General features: G+C 41.0%; 1 protein-coding gene and 1 pseudogene across 5 annotated transcripts in view; one reads left to right on the top strand and one right to left on the bottom strand.

Annotated features, from left to right (window-relative positions):
• Nucleotides 1–25,128, bottom strand: part of AIG1 (androgen induced 1) — a 318,831-nt gene that overhangs the window by 33,401 nt on the left and 260,302 nt on the right. For 4 of the 5 annotated variants that reach the window (XM_034990850.1, XM_034990847.1, XM_034990848.1 and 1 more), the window contains one exon: nt 17,291–17,406. In XM_034990850.1, coding sequence (XP_034846741.1) covers nt 17,291–17,406 — 116 coding nt within the window. Of the gene's footprint in view, nt 1–10,792; nt 16,594–17,290; nt 17,407–25,128 lie in introns of those variants that run through there. The other variant, XM_034990851.1, reaches the window with a different exon arrangement.
• On the top strand, nt 20,945–21,476 carry LOC118000946 (annotated as a pseudogene).

Here is a 25,128-nt window from a genome sequence, read left to right as displayed (position 1 = left end):
GGATATAATATGAGACCACTGAAGGTCATTAATAGGACATAATGTAATGAGATCAAAGGGACACCAGTCTCACTTGGTGTATGGCTCCTTAAAAGAAAACCTGAGGAGACAGCATGCCCTCACTCATTGTGGCACCCAAAGACCAGTTTCCTGACTATACTGGCATTATTAATATTCTATTTCTTTTCATTAAGCAGTGACACAGTGAGTATTTGGATACTGTCTATGTTACAACGAGAATAACAAAAGAAGGACTGCTACCATGGAAACCTACCTGATGGCCTTTGTGGTGAGCTTCTTGCTACTTGAATGCAAGCAAACTCCATACAACAAAGAGCCGATCAATGTTAGGCATAAAGCTTCTATGCAAGAGCACTGATTATTAACTTTAATGAATGCCTTCAACATTGCAATCCAAGGCAGCATTATTCTTGTCCAACCTCATTATTAGATAAGCACAGGGGAACTTGCATTAAGATATATTTTGGATTGCAAAGCAAGAACCAATTTAGGGCCATCTCCCACTATTTGTTTCTTGTAAAAACAAGCTATATAGTTAGTTTAAAGATGGATGCACTTAGAAATAAACTATTAAAAGCAAACTAAAAAGCTGGACTGTTGCCAGCTACATTTCAATAGATCAACCTCACTTAATTTGTATGTGTCAGATATTTCTTCCTCTACACAGTGCTTTCCTCAGAGGAAAATTCATTCAGAGGCTTGGAGCATACAATGTTTTAAATATAGCTGTATTTTCTGTGTGGTTATTTTACAGAAGGATTTATTTGGTCACATTCAGACAATATCCCTATTAACCCAATATGCTATTAAAATCCAGATTTTTCATAATTTAATAATTTTGGGGAGTATACACAGCCAAAATTTTAATTGAGTTAACAAAATGGAATAAAAAATTAAGTTGACAAAATTGATGGTAATGGGGCAGGCATATTACTAATAGTTTTCTTTCTTTTGGAAAACCACTTTAATCCTCTTCAATGTCAATTAAGAGGTTATCTCTAATACTAGACTGTATCTGAGATCCTGGTTAGTACTCTATTCTTTTCTATCTGTGGTCACCTGAGTGCCACTTTCCAATTTTGCTCTAGAAATCTTCATTCAAGAATGGAACAGCAAATGTGGACAAAGAAAGAAAGTGGGAGAATTGATAAGCTAATATTTCTGAAAAATTTATTTTTAACTTTGACGGGAAACTTGTTCAGAACTACAAATATATATGTTTTGACAAATACTCCAATTCTCCTTTATTTTTAAAGGTGTGAAATTCATCTGGAAAGAGTTGCAATGGCCATTGTGTTGGAAAGACATCCACATTACTGTCCTGCCCTAGTTCTTACCATCTTTGACCCTCATGGATTCATGGTTTTGAAAGTATTCATCATTCATTCATTTATCCCTTCAAAATTTACTGGGCCCCAGTTATGCACCAGGCACTGTCTCAGGTGTTGGGGATAATTTGGAGAATGTCTTAGTAGTTCCTGCCCACAAACTTATAGTCCAGTGGTGGTGCAGGGGTGAGGTTTCAAAATAATGCTGTAAGTGCTATGATGGGGTGATTAGGCATGCCATGGGAATACTTGAAAGGGGCACCTAACACCAACCAGAGTGTCAGGGATGGTTTCCTGGGTGAAGTGACATCTGATCTGAGACTCAAAGATAGATGGTAAGTGGAGGTAAGTCCTGGAAGCAAATGGTCCCCACAGAGAGAAGGAGTGAGTGAGACCAAGTTCAAGGAAATAGAAGAAGTTTAGTAGAACTGGTATATGGAGTTCTGAGGAAGAGGCAGAGCTCACTTCAAAGGGATTTGTGTGCCATAAAATTTTATGATAGTGCAGCATTATTTTGTGATATCAAATCTAACCAGGCTTCCCTGTGCCCCGAAATCTTTACACTTCCCTCTAAGCTCTTTCTCCCTTTAACTATACATCCACACTTCCATCTTTAGCCGAAAAGCTGGAAACAACCCCAAAATGTCCATCAATTGATGAATGGATAAACCAATTGTACTTTATCTATACAATGGAATGTTATTTGGTTATAAAAAGGAATGTAGTGCTAATACATGCTACAACATGGATGAATCTTAAAAACATCATGCTGAGCAAAAAAAGCCAGACACAAAAGGCCACATATTGTATGGTTTCATTTATATGAAATATCCAGAAGAGGCAAATCCATATAGACAGAAAGTAGAGTAGTCATTTCTAGAGGCTAGAGGGAGGGGAGAGTAGGGAGTGACTGCTTAAAAGGTACAGGGATTCTTTTGGGGTTGATAAAAATGTTCTGGAATTAATAATAGTGATGGTTGTACAGCCTCATGAATATTCTTAAAACCACTGGATTGTATGTAAATTTTATGTCTACAAAAATCCAACAAGTTACAGGTGCAGATGAAACAAGTTTGGCAATATATTGATAATTACTGAAGTTAGGTGATGGGTAGTAGGGTTTATTGTATCAGTCCCTCTTAAAAAAAGCAAAACAAGCAAACCAAAAAACGCTTTCATGTGACAAAGACAATAGAAGCCAAGAGATAACAACTCACCCAGCTTGTTGTCACCAAACATTAATGTTTGCTTACAGTCTCTTCTTATTCATTCATTTTTGTGTTTAACACATGCTTTGAGCCAAACATTTTGCTAGGAGATGGGGATATTGCAATGAACACAAGAGGCATAACTCCTACCCTCAAAACTTTGCCATTGGAAGGAAAGCCAGACAATAGAGTGACAGGTGAGGGAAGGACATGGTGTGAATGTCTTGAGGCATGAGAGAACGTGGTGTGTCAGGATGGAAAGAAGTCAAGTACGACTGAAGGGTAGAGGGCGAGCAAGCAAGGGCAGGAGATGAGGTGGCATAGTTAGGCAGGGGTGAAGTTATACAGGGCCTCTGAAGCCACTAAGTGTTTCAGGACTGAAAAGCTCTCCAGATGCTGTCTCTTCTTCAAGGCCAGTTCTTTTTCATCTGTGTAGGTAGGAAATCAAAGTATCAAGAAGAATGGAGAAGTCACTGTTCTTTCCCTCAACAGTGGCTCAGGCATGAGCAAAGATGTCTTCTCTGCTAAGGATGATAATCAGTGTGCCTGGTTGCTTTCTGTTATTTATTGCTCAAAACAACAGGATGTCATGGTAGGTATGGGACAGAGGGAGAATCATATGGATGGTGAACCCAGACAAGAGAGGTGTCTGCCATCAAAGAATGCTATTGAATGTGGCTCTCTTCCTACTGGGTGGGGTGGGGAATGTGACACTGCACCTTTGGCAGTGATTCCTGTAGCCCCTGAGAAACACCATGTTCTTCTTCAGTGAAGCTCCCTTGAGCTTCAAGGCCTTCTGTCACAGATCCTATTTGACATCTCCCGTAGCCCAGCTGTGCATGTTGCTATTCTGACTGTGCCGTCACCGTATAGCCTCTGGTCATACACAGGTGGGTGTACAGACTTGGGTAATGGTGTCCCCTGTCACCCACACAATGCTCATTTATGAGGGTTACACCTGGTCCCTGTTAGCTTATTTCTGAACCCAGCTAGCTGAGACTTGGACGAATATTTCTAACAGTTGTGAGAAAAAGATGTCATAACGGCACTATCACAGAAGAGAAGGAAATGGTACATGGCATCAGGGGAAGTAGTACCACCTTATCCTGGATGTCCAACAGGAGGTACCGCTGCTCATCGCCCTCTCTGGAGAACAGAACTAAGCTCCCTGAGGCCAGCTCATTTCCCTCTGGAGGGAGAGGATCTTAGACCCAGAAGCTCTTGCTAGCCACCCTTCCTAGGCATGGAATCATGGCATTCACAAGAATACCTCTGATGTAACCATAAGATGTGATGCTATATTGGGAAGGGCCTAGATGCCAATACGATGTGTAGCACGTGGTGGTGGTATTACCAAGTAGGCCAGTGTGGCTGACTTTAGAATGCAGATGTCACAGCCCCGGAGCCAACTACAGTAAAATTAAGATTACCAGTCCTCTGATTGCAATTATAGCATCTGGCTACCCCTTTGACCTCCCAGCAGATGTGGATGAGCAGGTAGAATTCCAGTGAGTTTGGCCTGTTGGCCATTGCAAATGCCTTTAAATGGGCTGCTAGCAGATACACAGCACTTTTCTGTACGAGTTAGTTCACCATACAGGTTGGCCCTGGCAGAGGACACATCTCGTTAGTCTTATCTACCTGGAACATGCCGTCTTAAAAAGACACCTGTCCTCGTCTGACAGGAAGGCAAATAGCACTATTTAACATCATACTCAAGTTAGTATTTTTTGATAATATGTTTTCTGAAATTCTCTACATATGTTTGGTTTAAAGTTTATACATTCGGTTGGGCATTCTGTGTGACAAAGGGAGCTTAAGGGGGATGTGTTTATGGAAGGGACTTGGCCTGATGTGATGGTGTTTGGCTGACTGACAATTTCATGTGAGTTGTTAGCTCTTCTGGGGCCTGACTGGAGCTACACATAGTACTAATGGCAATTCCTGGATTTCTCAAGAGGCTGGCAAGACTTTATGAATGAACTGTGACTTCTTTCTTGCAGTCTTCCAGCAGAGCTAGGAAATACAGCTAATCCAAGCCTTCAAACTCCATTTTCCTTCTCATCCAATGTGTTTTCAGCAGAAGAGCACAGGGCTTAAACAACTCATTATAGTTGCAAAACAATTTGTGTATTTGTACCTGTAAATTTATGCATTGTCTTAATTTATGTAAGATTTTTGTGTGTATTTCTCAGCTTTTAAGGATGACTTACACATCTTTTTTTTCTACTGTTACGTGAGACTATCACAGCCCAAGGATATGTCATGGCATAAGGAAAAATAAAAGTGCTACCCAAAAAGAAAAAAAAGAACCCCAGACAGGAAAAAACAAACTATTGAAGGGTTGTAAGTAGGAAGATTGACATGATCAGATTTGCATTTTAAAACACTGTGCCCATGAGGTGGAGAGGGGACAGGAGACAGCGTGAGAAAGGGAGTGAAGAGGGTTTGAGTGTGGGCAGGGTTAGATCACCAGGGCCTGCCAAGGAGAACATGAGGAGGATACCAGACAGAGCATGGCATCATGGGAAATGGGCAAACCAACCAACCAACCAACCAACCAACCAATCAATCAAAGGAACACACACAAAACAGATTCAGAGAAAGATGTTGTAGAGAGGTAAAATAAAAGTAGTTCTGGTGGGAAGAGGAAAGGTAGAATTGAGCTCATTCTGACTGGAGGAGGGCAAGATGTGGACAGCTCCAAGTGCACTGAACTTCTTTGCCTGTGATTTGCCCTCTTGCTTCCAGGCCATCTCCTTTCTCTGCCTGACACACTTTTACCTTGGCCCTTTGTATGGCTAACACTTACTCACCCTCAAGGGCCAGCTCCCATGTCACTTCTTTTGGAGGCCTTTCTTGACCCTATGAGTCTGGGTTAGGGAAAGTTCCTCTGGAATTTCAGAGCCTTCTGTATTTCTACTATTATAAACAGCCCGTATCAACTGTAAGGTAATTACTTTTTTATTTTTCTGTATCCTACAATAGACTGTCAGCTCCTTGAGGGCAGAGCTGAAGCTTAATACATTGTTTACCACCTGTACCTAGCACGATGCCTGACACATGGCAGGGACACAAACACTTATTTGAGAGAGTTAATGAATCTTGTCCTGAGTCTACATTGACCCAATCTTTCAGATTAAGGGAGAATTAAAATGTTATAATAACAATCAAGCTAGTTCATTGTCTTTGAAAATTACTAGGAAAATGGGTCTACTTAAATGTATAAAGCCAAAGTTTTGCATGGTTATTTTAGACTAATTTTCTTTTGCCATTTCCTTTATATCTCAATCAAAGGTCATTTTGGCTGCAGATTTCTTTTCGCTCTTATGGCATAAACCATCAAATCTGGTACTGGGGCGCCTGGGTGGTGCGGTCGGTTAGGCATCTGACTCTTGGTTCCTGCTCAGGGCATGATCTCAGGGGTTGTGGGATTGAGCCCCATGTCACTTAAGACTCTCTCTCCCTCTTCATTTGCCCTCCCATCCCCTCCCCATGTGCACTCATTCATGCTCTCTCTCTCTAAAAATAAATAAATAAATCTTTTAAAAACACCCTCAAATCTTGTATAAATATGTCCTCATCTGAATTGTTTATTTTCAATCAATGTTTATTTTGTGCCTCAGGGGAAACCAACAATGCTGGGTGCTGTGGGAGACACAAATGTCTGCAGGCTGTGGAAACCTTCTGCTGAAGGTGAGACTGAGCAGGCTAATAGTCACTGTGAAGATGTGCATATAATCCCCTCCTGCAGTCACCAGAGAACATGTTCTGAACCTTCAAAATGCTTCCATACTCTCAAAGACACAGAGAAGGCTCACTTCAGGGAAATGAACAGGCTATAATTTGGCTAATAAATGGATCTTTCCTCTACTTGAAATGTTTTTATTTCATGACCTGGATCACCTCCCATACATGGAATGCCACTCTGGCAAGGAGTGCAGTCTGTGTGGTTCTTTCTAGAAGTCTATCAGCTTCAGTTGGCAATTTAAGTGAACCAAGCAGGTGGGAGAAGAGACAAGCTGAAATTCAATATTAGAGAAATGGGTGGTAGGAACATTGTAAACTACTTTATATGGTTACCATTGAGCTAAGTGTAAGGTAGGTGTGTGTGTATGTATATATATAATTTAAATTTTCCCTACTTTATCTGCTTGCTTTTAAAACTCAAACACTGTCACAGTTTCTCTTATTAAGCAATCTATCTTAAGAATATTTTCTGACATTTTGATTGATGTGATGTCAAAAGGAAATGTGTTTGTATTAACCCTTAGACAACTGTAGATAAGAAAGCTCTCTTTATTTTCTTTAAGACCAATTCAACTGCTGACCTTTCTCTTGCTCTAGATAGTGAAGGGAGAGGGTCTGGGGGGCAGGCTTTGAAAAAAAAATCAACCAAATAACCACATAACAACAACTGCTCTGACCTGTACCTCTAAAACAAATAATACATTATATGTTAAAAATAAGAAGATGGTAGGAAGGGAAAAATGAAGGGGGGGACATCGGAGGGGTAGACGAACCATGAGAGATGATGGACTCTGGAAAACAAACTGAGGGTTCTGGTGGGGAGGGGGGTGGGAGGATGGGTTGGCCTAGTAGTGGGTATTGAGGAGGGCACGTCCTGCATGGAGCACTGGGTGTTATGCACAAACAATGAATCATGGAACACTACATCAAAAACTAATGATGTAATATATGGTGATTAACGTAACATAATAAAATAAAATTTAAAAAACAACAACAACAACTGCTTTTTAACTCCTTAGATGGAAATGAACAGGGCACTGCAGTAGTGTATTATAGAGAGCCTGAACCAAGTCTTGGGAGCCAGAGAAGGCCTCCCTGAGAAAGAGATAGTTGAGTTGAGAACTGAAGAATGAATAGAGTTTGGAATTAATAATTGTGGGGGCATGACTGAGGGGAGGTTGGGTGGAGGTATGAGGAAGGTGAAAGCTTTGAACTTAGAAGAAACAGATTGCTTTTAACCATTAGAGAGAAGGTCAGTGTGGCTGGAGCTAGCAAGCAAAGAGGGCAAAGGAGGACAAGGAGGCTAGAGAGGTCAGTGGGGCAAATGATGCAGGTCCTTGAAGCCATGCAAAGAAACTTTGGACTTTATTCCTAGAAGCAATGGGAAGTCACCCATACTTTCTGAGCAAGGGAGTGACATGGTCAGTGTGCTTTTAAAGTATCACCCAAGGATCCGGCAGATAGACAGGGGTGGTTGGGGGGGAGAATGCCAGTTCTCTGTGTGGTTTAGGAGAGGGATAACAGAAGCTGGGGCATGGTGTTGGCAGTGGAGAGGGAGCAAAGGGCAAAGATTCTTCAAGTACTTGGAAGTATAGAAGCCAGAAATTGGTGAAAGACTGTCTGTAAAATGCTCCAGAAAGATGGGTTGTGGGTGTCCCATAGATTTCTGGCATGAACACCTGGGTGGATGGCAATGCCCAGGGAATACAGGCTTGGGGTACAGTTGGGAAAGCAGCTACTGCCTGAGCTTGGTGTGCAGTTGCAAGCATGAGAAGCTTATGAGTAAGTATCAGCAGAGAGCACTGAGCTGAGGATCTGGGATGGAAGAAATTTCAAACACAGAGCTGATGGATTTACTTAGGGATAGTAGGTAGTAAGAGAAGAGGACCTCGGTTAAGAAGGCGGGTCCCAAGTTGAGTATTCTCACCACAATAAAATTTAAAAAGTTAATAAATAAAAAAAGAAGAAGACCGAGGGCTGGGCTCCAAAGTACTCCAGCATGGGGGTTTGGGTAGAGTGGGAAGAGCCTGCAGATGATGCTATGAGGGATCATTTTGAGAACGGGGAGGGAAATTGGGAGATTGTGACATCATCCAAGTCTGAGAAGACAGTGATTTAGGAAGGGGCTAATTTAGTATCAAAACTGCTGAAATATCAATGGAGGAGAGGTCTACAAAGCATTCAATGACTTCAGCAAAGTAGAAGTCACTGGTAACATCAACGAAGGTTTGCTAAAGTAATGCAGCTTAACTCCCATTGGAGTGTGTTCATAATGATAACAGTACACACTCCGGGCTCAGGCTTTACATCCACTAAAGATTAATGCTATGTTAATCATCACAACAACCCCATGAGGCAGGTGCTCTTATTACGTCATTCTACAGATGAGGAAGTGAAGGCACAGAGAGAGGTGGCGTGACTTGCCCAAAGTCATATTGTAGAAGAAGAATCCAAGCTCATTGGCTCACGAGTCATTTTTTTAGTCCTGTCTCTTAAATGTGCAAACAGGACTAGAGGCAAGGTAGACAACCCTGCAGAGAAGCTCGGCTGTGAGTAGGGAGACAGTGCAGTAGCTAGATGTAAAAAGGGGTGGTTCCAGAAGGGTAATTTGTGTTTAAGGTGGAATTAAGATGGAGCGTGTTCTAGTATTTATTGGAAGGACCTGTCAGTGGGACTGAAGTTCCAGGAGAATGGAATGATGATGGATGAAGAGCTGGAGCAGGGAGGAGCCAGAGTAGAGGGATGGTGCCCTGTTGGAAGGTGTAGAAATTCCTCCCCTATTGTCATAAGAAGGGAGTGGGTACAGTAAGAATGTGTACAGGAAGAAATGGAAAGAATTCCTGTTTAAAGTCTTTTAGAGTCTCTGTGAAATACAAGGTCAGGCCATCAGCTGAGAGAGGACTAGGGAGTGTGAGCTGGAAGCGGAGGCAGGACTGGCAGAGCTGGTGGAGGAAATGCAAAGTAAAATTGCAAAGTAACATCAAGGACACAAGCAGCATCAAACTGGTGATTCCAGAAGACTACAGGGAAAAGAAGTGGTCATGTTGGTATGGATGTTGTGCTGGGAAGTGTGGGGTCATAACCACATAGAAGATGATTTTGGGGCAGGGGGCATGGTTAACAGCATATGGGGAATTCTAGTTCTTTATGTGCTCCCAGCAAGTCTGAGAACCAGCTGTTGGGGGTAGGAGAAGACGAAACTCAGAATAATAAATACTGGGAACTGAGATGGATTATACACCCAAGCCTTTTTTGTCCAGATGCAGATCTAAGAAACTGATTTAATCAACACCCAAGTGGGCACTCTGAGGGGCTGAGTGCAAGCCATACTCTCAGTTGGCAAGCCCTCCATTGTCCAGAAGATGAGAAAACAACAACTCATCTCAACAACGTGTTTGTAAAAATAAGCAGATCGGAATAATGGGAAAGCAATGACATTCTTGGCTCTCAGGGGAAAAGCAGAGCTTGGGAAATAACTTAATGTTCGAACTGTAAGAAATTTTCAGAAAACTCTTTAGCATTCTTAATAGGTTGTGAGGGGACAAAAAGCCCATGAAGCAGGACCAGAATCCATAAGAAGAGCAGAGGATAAAATGAAAATAAGGGTTGTGGGGACAAGGGAGAGAAAGAAATGGGACTTTCCCATATATTCCTCAGACAGTCAGGATTTTTGTGGTGGGAGGAAGGAAAGACACGATCATTTCCCAAGGGCCCCATGTGCTTGTTAGTCCTCACAGCAATTCTGTGGTGCAAGCGTTACTCCTTTTTTATTTATTTTATTTTTATTATTATGTTATGTTAATCACCATACATTACATCATTAGTTTTTCATGTAGTGTTCCATGATTCATTGTTTGTGTATAACACCCAGTGCCTGGTGATGGGTATTAAAGAGGGCACGTTCTGCATGGAGCACTGGGCGTTACTCCCTTTTTAAAGGTGGTAAAAATTAGGCTCAGAGAGGATAAGTGATCTGCTCAAAGCAAGGAGAGGGAACTGAACAAAAGATGGTGTGACTTCAAGGATCTGAACCTCCACCTCCCAGAACAGGCACAAGAGGTTAATGAGGGAAGAAACATGGAGAAAGGGGCTGGGGTTAGGTTACTTTATGTCTGAGTATTCTTAGCATATAAACAGAACAACAATGGCTACAGGACTACATGCCAATTATGTGGCAGGTGTTTTACACACATTTTTCTTTCTTTCTTCCCCCCCCCCCTTTTTTTTAAGAGAGAGAGAGCATGGGGATGGGGGGAGTGGCAGAGGGAGAGAGAGAATCTTAAGAATCTTAAGCAGGCACCACGTTCAGCGTGGAGCCTGATAACAGGGCTGGATCTCACCACCCTAAGATCGTGACCTGAACAGAAATCAAGAGTCGGACGCTTAACCGACTGAGCCACCCAGAAGCCCCTACACCCATTTTTCTGATTCTCACAGTAATCCTTCCTAAGTATCATGACCCTTTTTTTTTTTCAGATGTGGAAATTGAGGCCAACAGAGACTAAGTGATTTGCCCAAGTGTGTAAGTATTCTACTGCTGCTATAATGCATTGCTACAAACGTTGTGGCTGAAAGCAACACACATTTATCTTACAATTCTGTAGGTTAGAAGTCCAACTCAGGGGGCTATAGTCAAGATGTTGGCAGGGCTGTGTTCTTTCTGGATCTGTCTCCTTGACTTCTCTAGCTGCTAGAAGCAGCCCACATTATTTGGCTCATCGTTCCCTTCCACTGTCTTTAAAGCTGGCAGCAATGGTTTGGGTCCTTTTCCTGTAATATCCAGCCAACCCCTTTCTCACAGTCCCGCTCCCCTCTAACCACATTGGGGAAACCAGATGATCAGCTTGGGCCCACTTGGATAATGCAGGCTAACCTCCCCACCCCAAGGTCTTTACTGTAATCACATTTGGTCAAAATTAAGTAGGAAATCCTATTGGCTCTATCTTCAAAATATATCCAGAATCCTTCTAGTTCTCACACTGCCATTTCTACCACCTTGGTCCAAGCCATACCACTGCCTACCAGAAGGGATTACTTCTATAGCCTTGTAATTGTTCTCCTGCTCCATCCTTGCCTCCAGTCCATTCTCAACATAGTAGCCAAAGTGATCCTTTAAAAATGTCTCAGATTATGTCAGTTTTCTGTTCAAAACCTTCCAATAACTCTTGATTTCAGTATGAACTAAGGACACAGTCTTTATATACCCTACGAGGCCTACATAATCCTTCCTCCACTCCAGGGGTCTCTGGTCACTCTCCCCTTGCTCAGCTCCAACACCTGGGCCTTCTGCCTGCATTGAACACACCAGGATTATTGCTGGAGTCTTGAGTGGGAGGGGGCTCTGTATTTTTGTTCTGCCTCCTCCTCCAGTACCTTGAAGTAGAATGGGAGGGCATAGCCTGGTTCTGGGATGTCTCTATCCTGGCCGGGGATCTGGGAGGGGAAATGGGAGGAAGATGAATATCTCCGGACTTCACTGCCCATGGCTGTGCAAGTGGTTTCTCCTTTTCCTCTGCTAATACCTACTCTCCACTGATAAATGTTATGAGGCTGATGTTTAGATGCCTACTTTTGCATGCGGTGCATATGTGTGAGGTTTGTAGGGATCTCTGAAGGGCTTCTCTACTTCAGAGGTTCCATATGTGGGAGACGGACTGGCTCCTGCTCATGGCAGTATGCTACAATCTCTTGCTGTTTGGAAACCCTTGCCCAGGGGCTGGCCTTCTTGGGTGGGCCACCATTAAGACAGCCCTGAGCCCAGTGCTCTACCTCAATGTCAAACCAGATCCACAAGAAACTCACCCATCTTTGCCACATACAAATGATGTGGTCATAGTCTGCCCTACAGCTGCCCCTCCCTCCACCCTGTCATATCCGTCCAATGCTCTTTTCCTTGCTCAGGCAGGAGGCAAATAAAAGTTAAGTCTCTTCCTAAGTTAGATTCCTGTCTTATACCTGATATTTACCAAGGATTCTCTTGGAGCCTCTTATACTTGGCTTTGGTGAATGTGGGGAGGCACTTCCTTCCCCAGTGGTTCCCCTAGACCCCAATTCAAGACTGCAAAGACCCTCTCCTTCTTCCTAGCCAGGCTGAGGAAAGAAGGTTAGGAAGATGGGCATGGCAAAGTGTGGATGGCTTTGGTCATGTGTAAGGGAACAGAGTGTTTGGGCTGTCTTTTATAAGCCCCCAAAAAGGCACCTCTCTTCAGAATGTGAGGCATATACCGCATTGCTCTTTCAACTTGGTCCCTGTTCTCCACTGCCAGGAAATCAGGAAAACTTTCACGCACTGTTACAGATGTAAAAGTTATCAGCATAGGCAGTTATGATGGAGTGAAAGGTTCAAGTTGAACAGAGGAAAATGTCATCTGCTGGTCAGAGAACAACAGCATGTTGGCCAGTTTTGCTTAACTGGTGGCAGAAGCATACAATTAAGTAGGGGGACTTTACCTGTGGTCTAAAATTTCCCTTTTTTTAGTGAAGAGGGTGTAAATTTTATGCTAAAAATTTTACTTGTTCATGGCTAAAAATTCTTTCCAAGACTTAAATTTGAGTACAATCTTATTTTTAAGATTTTTTTCTTGTGTTTTAAGAAACAATGTTTGTTTCCAGCACAAACTTGAGGAAATAAAGAAAAGTTTCAATAAGAAAGCAAAAAAAATAATCTGCAATTGCATAGCTAATTTATAATCAAGTTTGGTGGAGATAGAACTCTGATTTAGAGAAGTTTAAGACTATACCATGAAAGAAAGATTGCACTTCATCTTGATTTTACTGTTTTATTTTCTGTTTTGAGAAGTTGCACAATGGACACATTTGGGGTTAAGAGATTTGGAATACGAAATGTATCAAAAACCATTAGGGCCCAGAGACAACAGAAATCTCTCTTCTGCTTTAAATAAACTCACTGTAGTGAAAAGACTTGTTTATCCATAAGAAGAAACTCCTATGACTCATTTTCTCCCCTTCCCTAATGCCTCCTTACTCCTGTCTGTGCCTTGTATTTAGTGTTAGCATGTATTATGCATGGGCTCTGAGATCTCATGTGGGCTCTACTGAATAAGAACCACTGTGGGAGGGGGGAATGGACAGGGGCTGGAAGAAACCTTCTCAGGATAGAGAAGACCCACTGCTGAACCTTTGGGGATATACATTTCCTAGATCTGGGGTGGTTTTCCTCTATCTATGTCCTTCAGATTGAGAGGCAAAGCAGTAAGCAGTACCAGTACTATACAGGGAGACAAAGATGTGAGGTGCTGGGGGGCCACAGCCAAGGAACAGATTGGCTACCAGGAGGAGTCCTGCATAGGTAGAGTAAGGATATCTTCTTTTACAGAATTTGTCAACTAGAGGGTGACAGCAGTCAACATTCCATGATTTTTTTTTTAATTTAAATTCAATTATCTAACATATAGTACATCATTAGTTTTTGATATAATGTTCAATGATTCATTAGTTGCATATAACATTCCATGATCTTAAAGCTCTGTTTTACTCAATCCCCCTTCAAGAATTCCTGATGGTACTTTTAAACTTAAAAAGCAAACAAAAGTGATATTTTCATATCCTTTAGGGCTATTTTGGGCTTTTAAAGTGATGAGTGTATGAGTGAGTGAAAGAGTGAAGAGTAAAAGTAAAAGCAAAAGGCTTACAGCATTGTAACTAAAATTCTCAAACCTTTGATAAGAAAAGAGTACGTGCTCTGCTACTATGTGTTGTCTTCAGAACAGTATGTATAGAACTACTAATACTAACATTACTACTACTACTACTACCACCACCAATAAAAGAAAATATAAAAATTTTTTACTGTGTGCCAGGCATTGTTCTATGGGTTCTATATACAGTAACTGCATTCTCACAACTGCCCCGTGAGGTCCTTGTCCCTATTTTATACCCAAGTAAGTTAGAGCTCAGAAAAGTTAAGTGAAGGAGTCAGAATTCTAACCCAGGAAGTGGCCTTAACTATTAGACATGCTGCTTCTGATGTATTGCTTCAAAACAAAACCAAAACTAAACACACACTTAATCTGTTCACCCACAGAAGTACTCTTCACCAAGAAGAAGGCAGTGGAGAGCACAGTGAATTGTACAGACTGTGGCCACACCAGGGCTTGCATTCCAGATCTGGCAACAATAAGGACACGTGGCTTCTCCTTGGGCAAGTCATATACTCTCTAAGTTTTATTTTCCTTATCTGTAAAATAGGCTAGATAATGCCTATCTCAAAGGGTTATCTGGGGAACTAAATAACATAATATTTGAAAAGCACTTGGCACAGAATTCAAAAGAATGGTATTCATTACAATTCCTGTTAATTACTGTTGCATTAGAAACCAAGAGGACCTCTGTGTTTTATCCTGTGTAAGATAATACAGGTCATCTCATTTTTTAGGGGAAACCCCACAACTAGGGTGCAGAGAATGTGTGGGGGAATGATGATGGAGGGGAGGTATGCAGAAAAGGTATTAAGAGCCCACCATAAGTGGACAGGGAGATGCTTGTGTCCAGACCCTGGGTAAGTGGAGAGAAGTATGGTGGGAAGCAGAAGGAGGCAGAAAAGGAGTCTGGGATGACTTCTGATGCTCAGCTTGGGAGGACTGAAGTAGGGGTTGGGAAATGGAGCCGCTCAGGGTGGCATCTCAATGGGCTCCAGTCTATGCGTGAAAGCTCTGTATGCTGTCTCAACTTTGGCTATCAAACCTAGGAAGACAATAAGTTCAGATAAGGAGGGAGCCATGTGGGAATGGACAGTGAGTGGGAATCAGAACAAAACAGAGACTGTCTGGCCAGCAGATGCAGAGGTATGGATTCAGCTCGACCATGCAGGGGATGGCAGGGGAGATCTATTTGTTTTATAATTAGCATATGATAAGGGGAATGCTTTCTTCCATTTTGGCACGAGGTTCTGGAATGTCCAGTTACAATCTTGGTATGCTACCAAAAGATTTCATATCCTGAACTTTTTACTATCGTATCACCAGTAAGGCGGCTCTGAGATAGTCTAGTAGGAAGCAAAAGCCAGTACCTTTTTGATGACAATGAAAATCCTTGGATTTATATACTATGAATGATGTGAGGGGCATTGTTTAGCTCTTGACACAGCTATGAATACCTAGGGCAGAACACCAAAGGAAAAAGTCTACTTTGAAATCTCTCTCAGAACAAATCTGAGAGAATTTGCTGGTTAATGCAAATACATGTCCAAACAAGTACTGGTTTACTTAGGGAGTATGCAGAGCTGGCAAGCCTCACTTGGCATGAAGAGCATGAGTAATGATTCATTTTAACGAGGGATCTTGGGGGTCTATAATGAAGGCTATGTGGTATTTCCCATGTGTCTCTTTGGAATGTGGACTGAGTGTACCCACAGTGGAAGAAAAGCCATTGGAAAATACATAGTTCACAAAACCTCTGGGGCTCTATAAGATTTAGATAATTTAATGGCATAGAAATGAATTCACAGAAATACACCCAGAGATCTCAGAGTAAAAAGCTTCCCTTCCCACAGGTAAGCAAATATGAGCACAAAGTAATGAGACTATATTTTTTGGGGAAAGGGGGATGTAATTTTTAATGATTTTTTATTTTAAGATGAATGCATCCCTGGAATAATTCCTAGACTCCCTACATGACTCTTCTGAAAGATAAGAGTCATTTGAATATCAAGTTCATATATATAAAGTACATATATTCATTTTTGAGACATAATTTCAGTCACATTTCACCTGTGAGCTCTGATCATTTGGAGCTTTTCTATTAGAGAAAATCAATACTTAACGTTTGAGGTGGAAACAAAAAAATCTTGAAAGTGACAAGGAAAACCAACATTCCCCAGTCTTTACGATGGTCTTTGACTAGTCGATGAAATGGCAGATAGAATGAGCATTACTGCATGTTTGTTCTGGGGTCTTTCATCTGGGTGTCCCCTTAGATCCAGCTACAGGGTATGACTTCCTAGAAACAAATTTCCTTTCTGGTCAGATCTGGAGCATTGTGTGATCATTCATTGCAAAGTATGTGAAGTACTGTACTGACCTTTATCTTGTATTTCTGGGCTGGCTAGAGCAAAACACTCCACAGAGCCTGGGCCTCCCAAAGAGCTCCGGGATTTTGGAGGGATTACGTACAGTTCTGGGGTGTTTGGAAGAATGTGATTCAGTCCTTCAGGCTTAAAGGAGGGGATGGTGACCCAGAACTCAGGACAAGAGAGTCCCAAGAGGCAGAAATGTTGGTGGGAGGAACCTCTTCTGTGTGTACTGATATATCAAAGAGGACTTGGAATTCTAAAGAGAAGTAAGAAATTCTGTCTTAAAAGAAATAATTTTGAAATATTAAAACATTTCAATGAACTGAAACTAATGTGAAGTAAACTCAACAGGCAACTGTGTTGTTATCAGATAAAGGTAGCACCACCCACTTGGGACTTACTCATACCCAACAGACCAAGTGGAGATTTCTTGTAATTTATTTATCCCAATTAAAAAAAAAAACAAACCCTTAAATGCCTGCTATGCATAATCGCTAATTGTAAGACAGGTTCTAAACTGACTCAGGAGAACGTCCATTTTCACTTGTTTCCTATGAAATTTAAGGTCACTCCTCTAAAGAGGCCATTTCTTCTGTCCTCATTTGCATTTGCTCACCAACAACAGCAACAACAAAAAAATCCCAAGCAAAAGCCCTTAAACAATAAAACTGCTGTCCAAGAAAAACATTTAGTTTGAAAAAGAGTTGAAAAATGTAGCCTTGGAAGAACCATTGCTTACATGGGATTGTTCAACAAATTCCTGTTGTATGAGGTTTGGCATATACTTTCTAAAAATATAAGCATCTGGGGAAATGAGACAAAGCCCAGGTCCTGGACCAAATGAGGCACGCAGTGTGAATCTGTTAGTGATTATATCCATAATGAAATATGTGCCCAAATTTAGCAGTGCAAAATCAAATACAATACGAAAGCCCAGCAGGCACTGTCCTTACCATAATATATAGCCAACAGAGAAGGTACATATGGCGGCGAGTCCACTGCTCCTGCTGGGATACGCATGGTGTGATGTCCTCATCTCGATTAATATAAAGGGCAAAACTGTTGTGTGCTGAAAAAGAACAAAGAGCAGGTGACACAGATTCTTATCATCGCCCCTCAATACTTGTTTTGTCTCCAGTAGGAGAAGAAATAGTGCAAATTCCTAGCAAAAGCGCCACAGCAGAGAGCAGTTGTAAATGGCTCCTCTAAGAGGTAGGATGGACAGGAAAACATGTGGTGTATTGATCGCTCTACTGGTGTTTTTCTTCTCTATCTGAATTTTTAAAATTTTATTTTATTTATGACTGTCTCAGCAAATTTCAATGATTTTGAAGGATGTATAAGAAAAAACTGGAACATAATAAAGGAGTAAAAATAACCGCTGTTAATATTTTGGTAGATGTCATTTCCTCCTCCTTGTTCATATTATTTATACATAGTTAAGATCATACTGTGCACAGAATTTTGTTTTGAGACTGTAGCATGAGAATTTTGCGGGGGAGGGCAGAGGGAGAAAGAGAATCTTAAGCAGGGTCTACCCCTTGCGTGTCAGCCCAACTGGGGGCTAGATCTCACAAACCTGAGATCATGACCTGAGCTGAAATCAAGAGTCAGATGCTTAACCAACCAAGCCATCCAGGTGCCCCAAATGGGAATTTTTGATATGCCATTTTAGAAATTCTTCTAGAATATTAACCTTGTCCATAGTTGCTTGAAACTCCATTTTATGGATATATTGGATATATGAAAATTTATTTGACCAATTCCTGTTCTTGGACATTAAGTAGTAAAAGATTTTCAATTTTTCATTTATGAAAAATGTCATGAATATCTTTTGTAGAATTCTTTGTGTGAATGTCTGAATGTTAGATGATTTTCTTTTTTTTTTTTTTAAGATTTTATTTATTTATTTGAGAGAGAGAATGAGATAGAGAGAGCATGAGAGTGGGGAGGGTCAGAGGGAGAAGCAGACTCCCCGCTGAGCAGGGAGCCCGATGTGGGACTCGATCCCGGGACTCCAGGATCATGACCTGAGCCGAAGGCAGTCGCTTAACCAACTGAGCCACCCAGGCACCCCTAGATGATTTTCTTATAGTTAAAGGCATAATGCCAAATTATGTGTGTACCAGCAGCAGGTTAGGAAATAATGCCAAACTAGCTTCCAGAAAGGATGTACTGGTTTGTACCAGCAGAGCATGGATTTAGATATAATGTTTGAAGACAGACTCCAAAGAAGCTTGATGGGAACTTCCCATTTGTTTTTTGGACCCAGTGGCCACTCTGATGCTCATTTCAGTGGGCCAAGATAGGGATGAAATTTGATAAGAAGAAAGGAAAGTCAGCTTGTCTTGGTGTTGAAATTTGATGGACAGATATAAGGGACAAAGATCTTCTTAGGTAAAACTGGGTTAGGATATAGATTTATCTTCCAACATTTAAGTTTCTCAAGAGGAAGAAGATGGCAGAACTGAGAACTGAACCATGAGTAAGTTTGAATTCTACTTAGTACCTCCTTAATGGCCACAAAAGAATCTTTGCTCTGCTCTCACTGTATTGTTTGGATAGTCAAGGAAAATGCAGGTAATTGAATGTTATAATTTTCAAACTATAATAAGTATCATGGTACCAGGGGGCAGGTGGGCCTTGGCAGGAAAAGACATGGTAGTGATATCAAAGTGAACATCTTTGAAGCAATATATTGTTTATATTTATAGAAAAAACAGAAATACAAGATTTTTAAAGAAATACTAAGATAGTAGAAATTCTTTGCTTTAAATGTTCTCCTCTAGATAACTGTGCAGACTGCCAATGTATTAGTAATTAGAGTATGGTATTCCTAGAATGTCAGGTGGGTGATTCCACAGTTGGGTAGCTTTATATTTCCTTATCCTTTGCTTCTCTATTGTCGTTCTAAAACAGTATAATTAGCTCTGAAGGGAACCATGCAAAATGTACGTGTGTGTTGATACAGAGACAGTATGTGTTTTAAAGATCTATTTTATTGTTTCATTCATTATAATCTAGTCACCTCAGATGACATTGGCCTGGAGTTTCACCAATGATTTGAGATACCAACAGTAGTTTTGTAATGGTGCATTCATGTGTAAAATTCAAATGTATAGCTAACAGTAAGTCCAAGTCTTGTCAAATCTCACATGGGGAAAAAACAACAACATTTTTAATGGGAATTACTAACTCCATTTTACACTAAAGATAGTGCTGACTCTTGTGGCCTGTGTGAGTTATAGAACCATGATGACATATTATTTTTATTTGTTAATATTAAAAAGTGTTTAAATTCTACCTCTTCATCCATTGTTCCAGATAATCATCCATTTTTCTATAAAATTATGTAAGTTCAAATAACTAATCTGAATATTCTTAGTTATCTAGTTATCATTCTTTTACTCAGCCTACTTGCTGATTATCGGATGTCATACCTGGAAGGGTTAGGATGTATTTTGAGGATGCCAGACAGAAAATCTCTTTGAAAAATGAAGATCTTTCTAGATCACTTCATTAATGTCATCATCACCACGAAAAAGGAGCTACTTGTTCCATCAATGACATAATCAATGACAAAAGATATTTTTGTGTGCCAGTTGGCCCAGTGGCAAATCTCAGGGTACCAACATATCATTCAGAGTTTTCAGGCCTAAAGAATGTATATCTACCTCTCTAAAAATGTGTAAGGCAGATGATGTTTACTGTTAAACCATACCTATTGATAAAAGTAAAAGTAGTGTAAAATATTTATAGCAAATATAAACATTGCTCTGCAGGTAGCTAAGGTTTTATAAACTAATAAAATGGTAAAAATCTATAAATGGTCCTGCTGAATCTCTAAGTAACATTTAGCAGCTCAATTGTAACCCAAAATCTGCAGCAGCAAGAGGGATCATTATTTCAGAACTACAGGTACAAGAAATCCAGTTCTAATCCACTCCCAGGCAACACTCTGCTTGAATGATTTCAGAACCAGGAAGGAAATATTCAAGTCCATTCAAGACCACTTGCTGCACAAGAAGGGTAATCCTATGTTTTGTTCACTGTGGTATTTGTATAAAAGAGCCTGGCACAAAAGAGGTGCTCAATAAATATTTGTGGAGATAAATCTTCAAAACAACATTTTTAATAGGAATTATTAACTCCATTTTGCAGATGAGGTAACAAAGACTCAGAAAAGATCATTATCTCACCCAAGATAATAGAGCGAGTACATCTGGAGGTAGGGTTCAAGACCAGTTCTGTCTGCAAATGCTAGGCTCTGTTTTCTACATTAGAATGATATTTTTAAAAGATATAGTTAAGTAATCTTTGACTCAATAAGCCTGTGGGAGTGGATGACTGAAAATCACTTACGTTGCCACTCAACTGACCAGAACTATTTTTTGCTTGAGCCTCAAAATAAAGAGCTCTTCACTGTAAAAAATGTATTTTGCCAAATGTGTTCTTTCTTGTGGCATATAACCATTCTGAATAATAATAAACAATAAAATCAGCTGGCATAAAGTCAGGACTTTTCAGTGGTACAGTGAGAAAGACGGCTGCAGGCAGCTCTTCCAGCTTTCGACTCAGAGGAGGTCAAGGTGTAACTTTCTTGGTCATCCCGCATCCTGTTCATTTGGCAGCTGCCTTTGCCATGTTGTCTAAACTCCACCCCAACGAGATCAAAGTCATAGACCTGAAGTGCATGAGCTGGGAAGTCGGTGCCACATCTGCCCCAGCCCCCAAGACTGGACCCTGGGTCTGTCACCCAAAAAGATTGGTGATGACATGCAAGGCAACCCGTGATTGGAAGGGTCTGAACATGACAGTGAAACTGACCATTTGGAATAGACAGGCCCACATTGAGTAGTACCTTCTGCCTCTGCCCTATCGTCAAAGGCCCCCAGGAACCAGTCAGAGACAGAGAGAAGCAAAAGACCGGCAAACACAGTGGAAGTCTCACTTTTGATGAAATTGTCCACATTGCCCGACAGATGCAGTACCAATCTTTATAGTCAGAGAGCTCTCTGGAGCCGTTAAAGAGAATCTGGGGACTTCCCAGTTTGTGGGTTGCAATGTTGATGGCCGCCATCCTCATGACATTGTAGATGATATCAACAGTGGTACAGTGGAATGCCCAGCTACTTAAGAACCACAAAGGAAAATACTTCAATAAAGGATCATTTGACAAAAAAAAAAAAAAAAAAAAGCATACTCAGGAATGATCTGTTTCTATTTCTCAAACACAAATACCTTTTATTTTATTATTATTATTTTTAAAAAGATTTTATTTATTTATTTGAGAGAGAGTGCATGAGCAGGGGGGAGGAGCAGAGGGAGAAACAGACTGCCCGTTGAGCAGGGAGCCTGATGTGGGGCTTGATGCCAGGATCCTGAAATCATGACTTGAGCCAAAGGCAGACGCTCAATGGACTGAGCCACCCAGGTGCCCCCGCAAATACCTTTTAAAGTTTTCTCAGGTGTAGATACACTTTGAATGAGCGAAGAAAGAGATAAAGTCTAGTTGCCAGAGGGGGGCTCTTAAGAATTGCATTGGACTGTTTTCTGCAGTGCATTGTCAAGAGAACAATTGCCCGCAGCTGAGTTCCTGAGGTTCTACTGTTTGTTTTTAAGTGCTAAGTAAGATGAAAGGTTGATAGCCCAAGGAATAAACTTTTGATTTAATCTATAAACTCTGCCCTAGAAAGCACTGGTCTAAAATATAAGAAATCTTATCCCAAGCTCCAGTTTCCAGTGCCGCTAATGTTAATGAGACTGTGTTAAAAAAAAAAAATTGCATCCAAAAAGGGAAGCCCAAATCTGTCTTGGGTTTTGGCATCCTTTGTGAGTTTTCTTAATGGGGTTCAGGTGGGTTTCCTTTATGGAGCAATGATTATCACCACAAACTGAGCAGCATCCCAAGGCAAAGGTCAGCCCTCAGAGAGGACCCACCACATGTTGTCACCTCTACACAGAGACGCTCAGCCTTGAGCAGAGGGCTAGATTCAAGGAGGGACCCGTAACTTAATTATGATGTGAAGGAGATGGGATAAGAAAAAGGCTTTTGGAGGAGAGGCTCCAAGGAAGAATGCAGTGGAATTAAGTAGAAAGATCAGGAAACTGGCATTTGGGATCTAGTTCTGGTTGTATCCTACCACATTATAAGACTTTAGTCAGGTTCTTATACATTTGTGAAGCTCAGTATTTTTTTTTTTTTTTTTGTAAAATGAGGGGGTTGCATTAAACTAGTGCACCTCAAACTTCAGTCATGACAAAGTAGTGTTTTAAGCTTTGCTATATCACATTGTAGGGCTCACCCAGGCATTAGGCATGGTAGACATGTTGTCCAAGGCCCATGAAAATGTTTTAATTTCTTCTATGATCAGAAGAAAAAAAATGAACATTGTGAGTTGAAGATTATATTCATCTTTATAATAATGCAGTCATAAAAGGTTACATATATAATATATATACATATATATGCATATATAAGATATAAACTATATAATAAATATTTATATAAATAGATATCTAAATAAATGTATATACATATATATGTACATATAAATAAACGTCAGAAAGGACCCAGAAATGTAAAATGCCTAGGGCCTACAGAAGTCAAAAATCATACTGCACCCCTGTCACATGCCACCTGATTTTTAAAAAATGTTCTTACTCAATTTAGATTAAAAAAATAAATGCATTTATAGGGAGATTTATGAAACTTATAAACTCTCATAAATAGAGTATCACTTGATAGAAGATAATCACAAAAATAAATACAATGAAAACTAACTGATCTGAATAAATGTTGGCTAAATATGTGGGCCTGATTGATGGCTTTGATTCTGAGGCCAGTGCTTGATGTGTACAGTAGGGAGGTTAGTAAGCATTAGAGGGGCATTAAAAATACACTAGCATGAGATAGAGACTCCCCTAAATGGAATCAGAAGGATTGAAAAATAATTGAGAGCGAATTACCTTTTCACTATGTGATTCAATATTGCTGAATGCCAGGTCCCTGTGCCACATAAATTATCTATCATCAGAGCTACTCCGCCGATGTACTTGAACAGATTATCTGTAAGTTGTAGCTCTACCTTTTAAGTGCTCAATTATCTGATTTATGAACAGATGTTCTTTTGCCAGAAAAATGGAGAGAAGATGAGTAGGAAGTTGAGGTATTGATGGAGGAATTTAAGGGTATTTAACAGGATTAAAGAAATGGATTTACAAGGCACAAGGAGGATCTGGACACGCTACTAGGAAAGACATTTTGATGATCTGTGATGGCAGTCGGTAGTCTACCCTAAAGGGGAGTCTTAGAATAAACTTTGCTGGGCAATAAATAGGAGGATAAAACTATGCTGCATGATGGCATGAATTCAGGCCAGCCAAATGAATGAATTAGGGAACTTGCTCAAGATGATTTTAGAGCTCTAGAATCTACAGTTGCCATCTGAGTGTACAATACAAAAAACAATAAACAAGACCTGAAGAGTATGTTCAACTGCCATTTCTCAGGTCTTTCTCTGTCTCAAAATATTTTTTAATAGGAGACTACTGCTCCCATACCACGTGAACCCCAGACAAAAATCATTTCATCCTTGGAGGCAAAACCAGCTTCTGAATGTGAGGTACGGCCGACCAGCCCCTGTTCAGCTGGATAATAAGAGACCTGGCGGCCCATGTCCACCTATGTGCATCTGGGGGCACAGGCAGACCTCTGGGCGTGTTCTCAAAGTAATGTGTACATCAAATCTGCAGGCGAGCTTCTTGAAAATGAGATTGCTGGGCCTTGCTTCCAGGGTATCTGGTGTGCTGGATGCGGAGTAGAGCTCACAGTGGTCCCCAAGGAGGTGAACCACAGTTCTTACCTTCGTGTTTGTCAGGATATCTAGGGTTTCTTATATCCCTATGGCCACTTTTGACTATAAATAAAAAGGTGAAGGATGGTGTGTCCGTGGGCGCAGGCATCACCATGCACCTGCATTCTTGGGGCAGCCCAGGCTGCAGGCAGGGCTGGAGAAATGACCGGACCTTCCTGGCAGGATGGGGTGAGGGAGAGTACCTAAGGTGTCTTAACAACTTACAGGTCTATCACAAATAAAAATATTATGGAAAACTGCTCTAAGATACAGGAAGTTGTACATTCCATATTGTAACATCAATATTTTGCTTACTCCCCCCCACACACCTGTAGATTAAATGGGGGTTATTAAAAGCGAGAAATCTTATTCTGTAATAAAGCAAGAAGGAATTTCCAAGTTTGAAGATAAAGCCCCTTGTATTAGCAAAACATGATCTAAAATGTAAGAAAAGGTGATGTCAGAGATGACTGGCAAAAATCACAAAACGCTGACTGCTCCGAACTTTGCAAACTTCTGGGCCCTTCAAATAAGTCAAATGTTTGAAGAATCCAGGGAGAAGCAGGGCCAGGTGGGGACATGCACAGAATTGGGCGGATCTTCTGTAAATCTGGAGTCAGTGGAGGTGAGGACATGCCCGTGACATGGAGGCACCGTGGAAACAAACCTGTCGCGGGCTCTAAGACACCTACATTTTTAACTCGGAAAACCTGCCCACCTGTTTTATCCCTGCCACCCGAAACTGTCTTTATTAATTTTACTAATTGGTCGGCTCAAAATTTGTCATCCTCCCTCACTCTGTGCCATAGCAGAGATATCTAGTGCTTTGCAGGACAGGGAACTGCCCATCTTAACCACTGTAGTTTCCAGGTCTCCACAAGTCAGATGGAGACTTCCCTTGGCCTGGGCTTCCCGCTCCCGAGGGCTGAGGCGCT

Source organism: Mirounga leonina, unplaced genomic scaffold (assembly GCF_011800145.1).
Source record: "Mirounga leonina isolate KUSES-001 unplaced genomic scaffold, KU_Mleo_1.0 Mir_53, whole genome shotgun sequence".
Taxonomy (NCBI): Eukaryota; Metazoa; Chordata; class Mammalia; order Carnivora; family Phocidae; genus Mirounga; species Mirounga leonina.
This window is presented reverse-complemented; position numbering and strand designations above follow the sequence as displayed.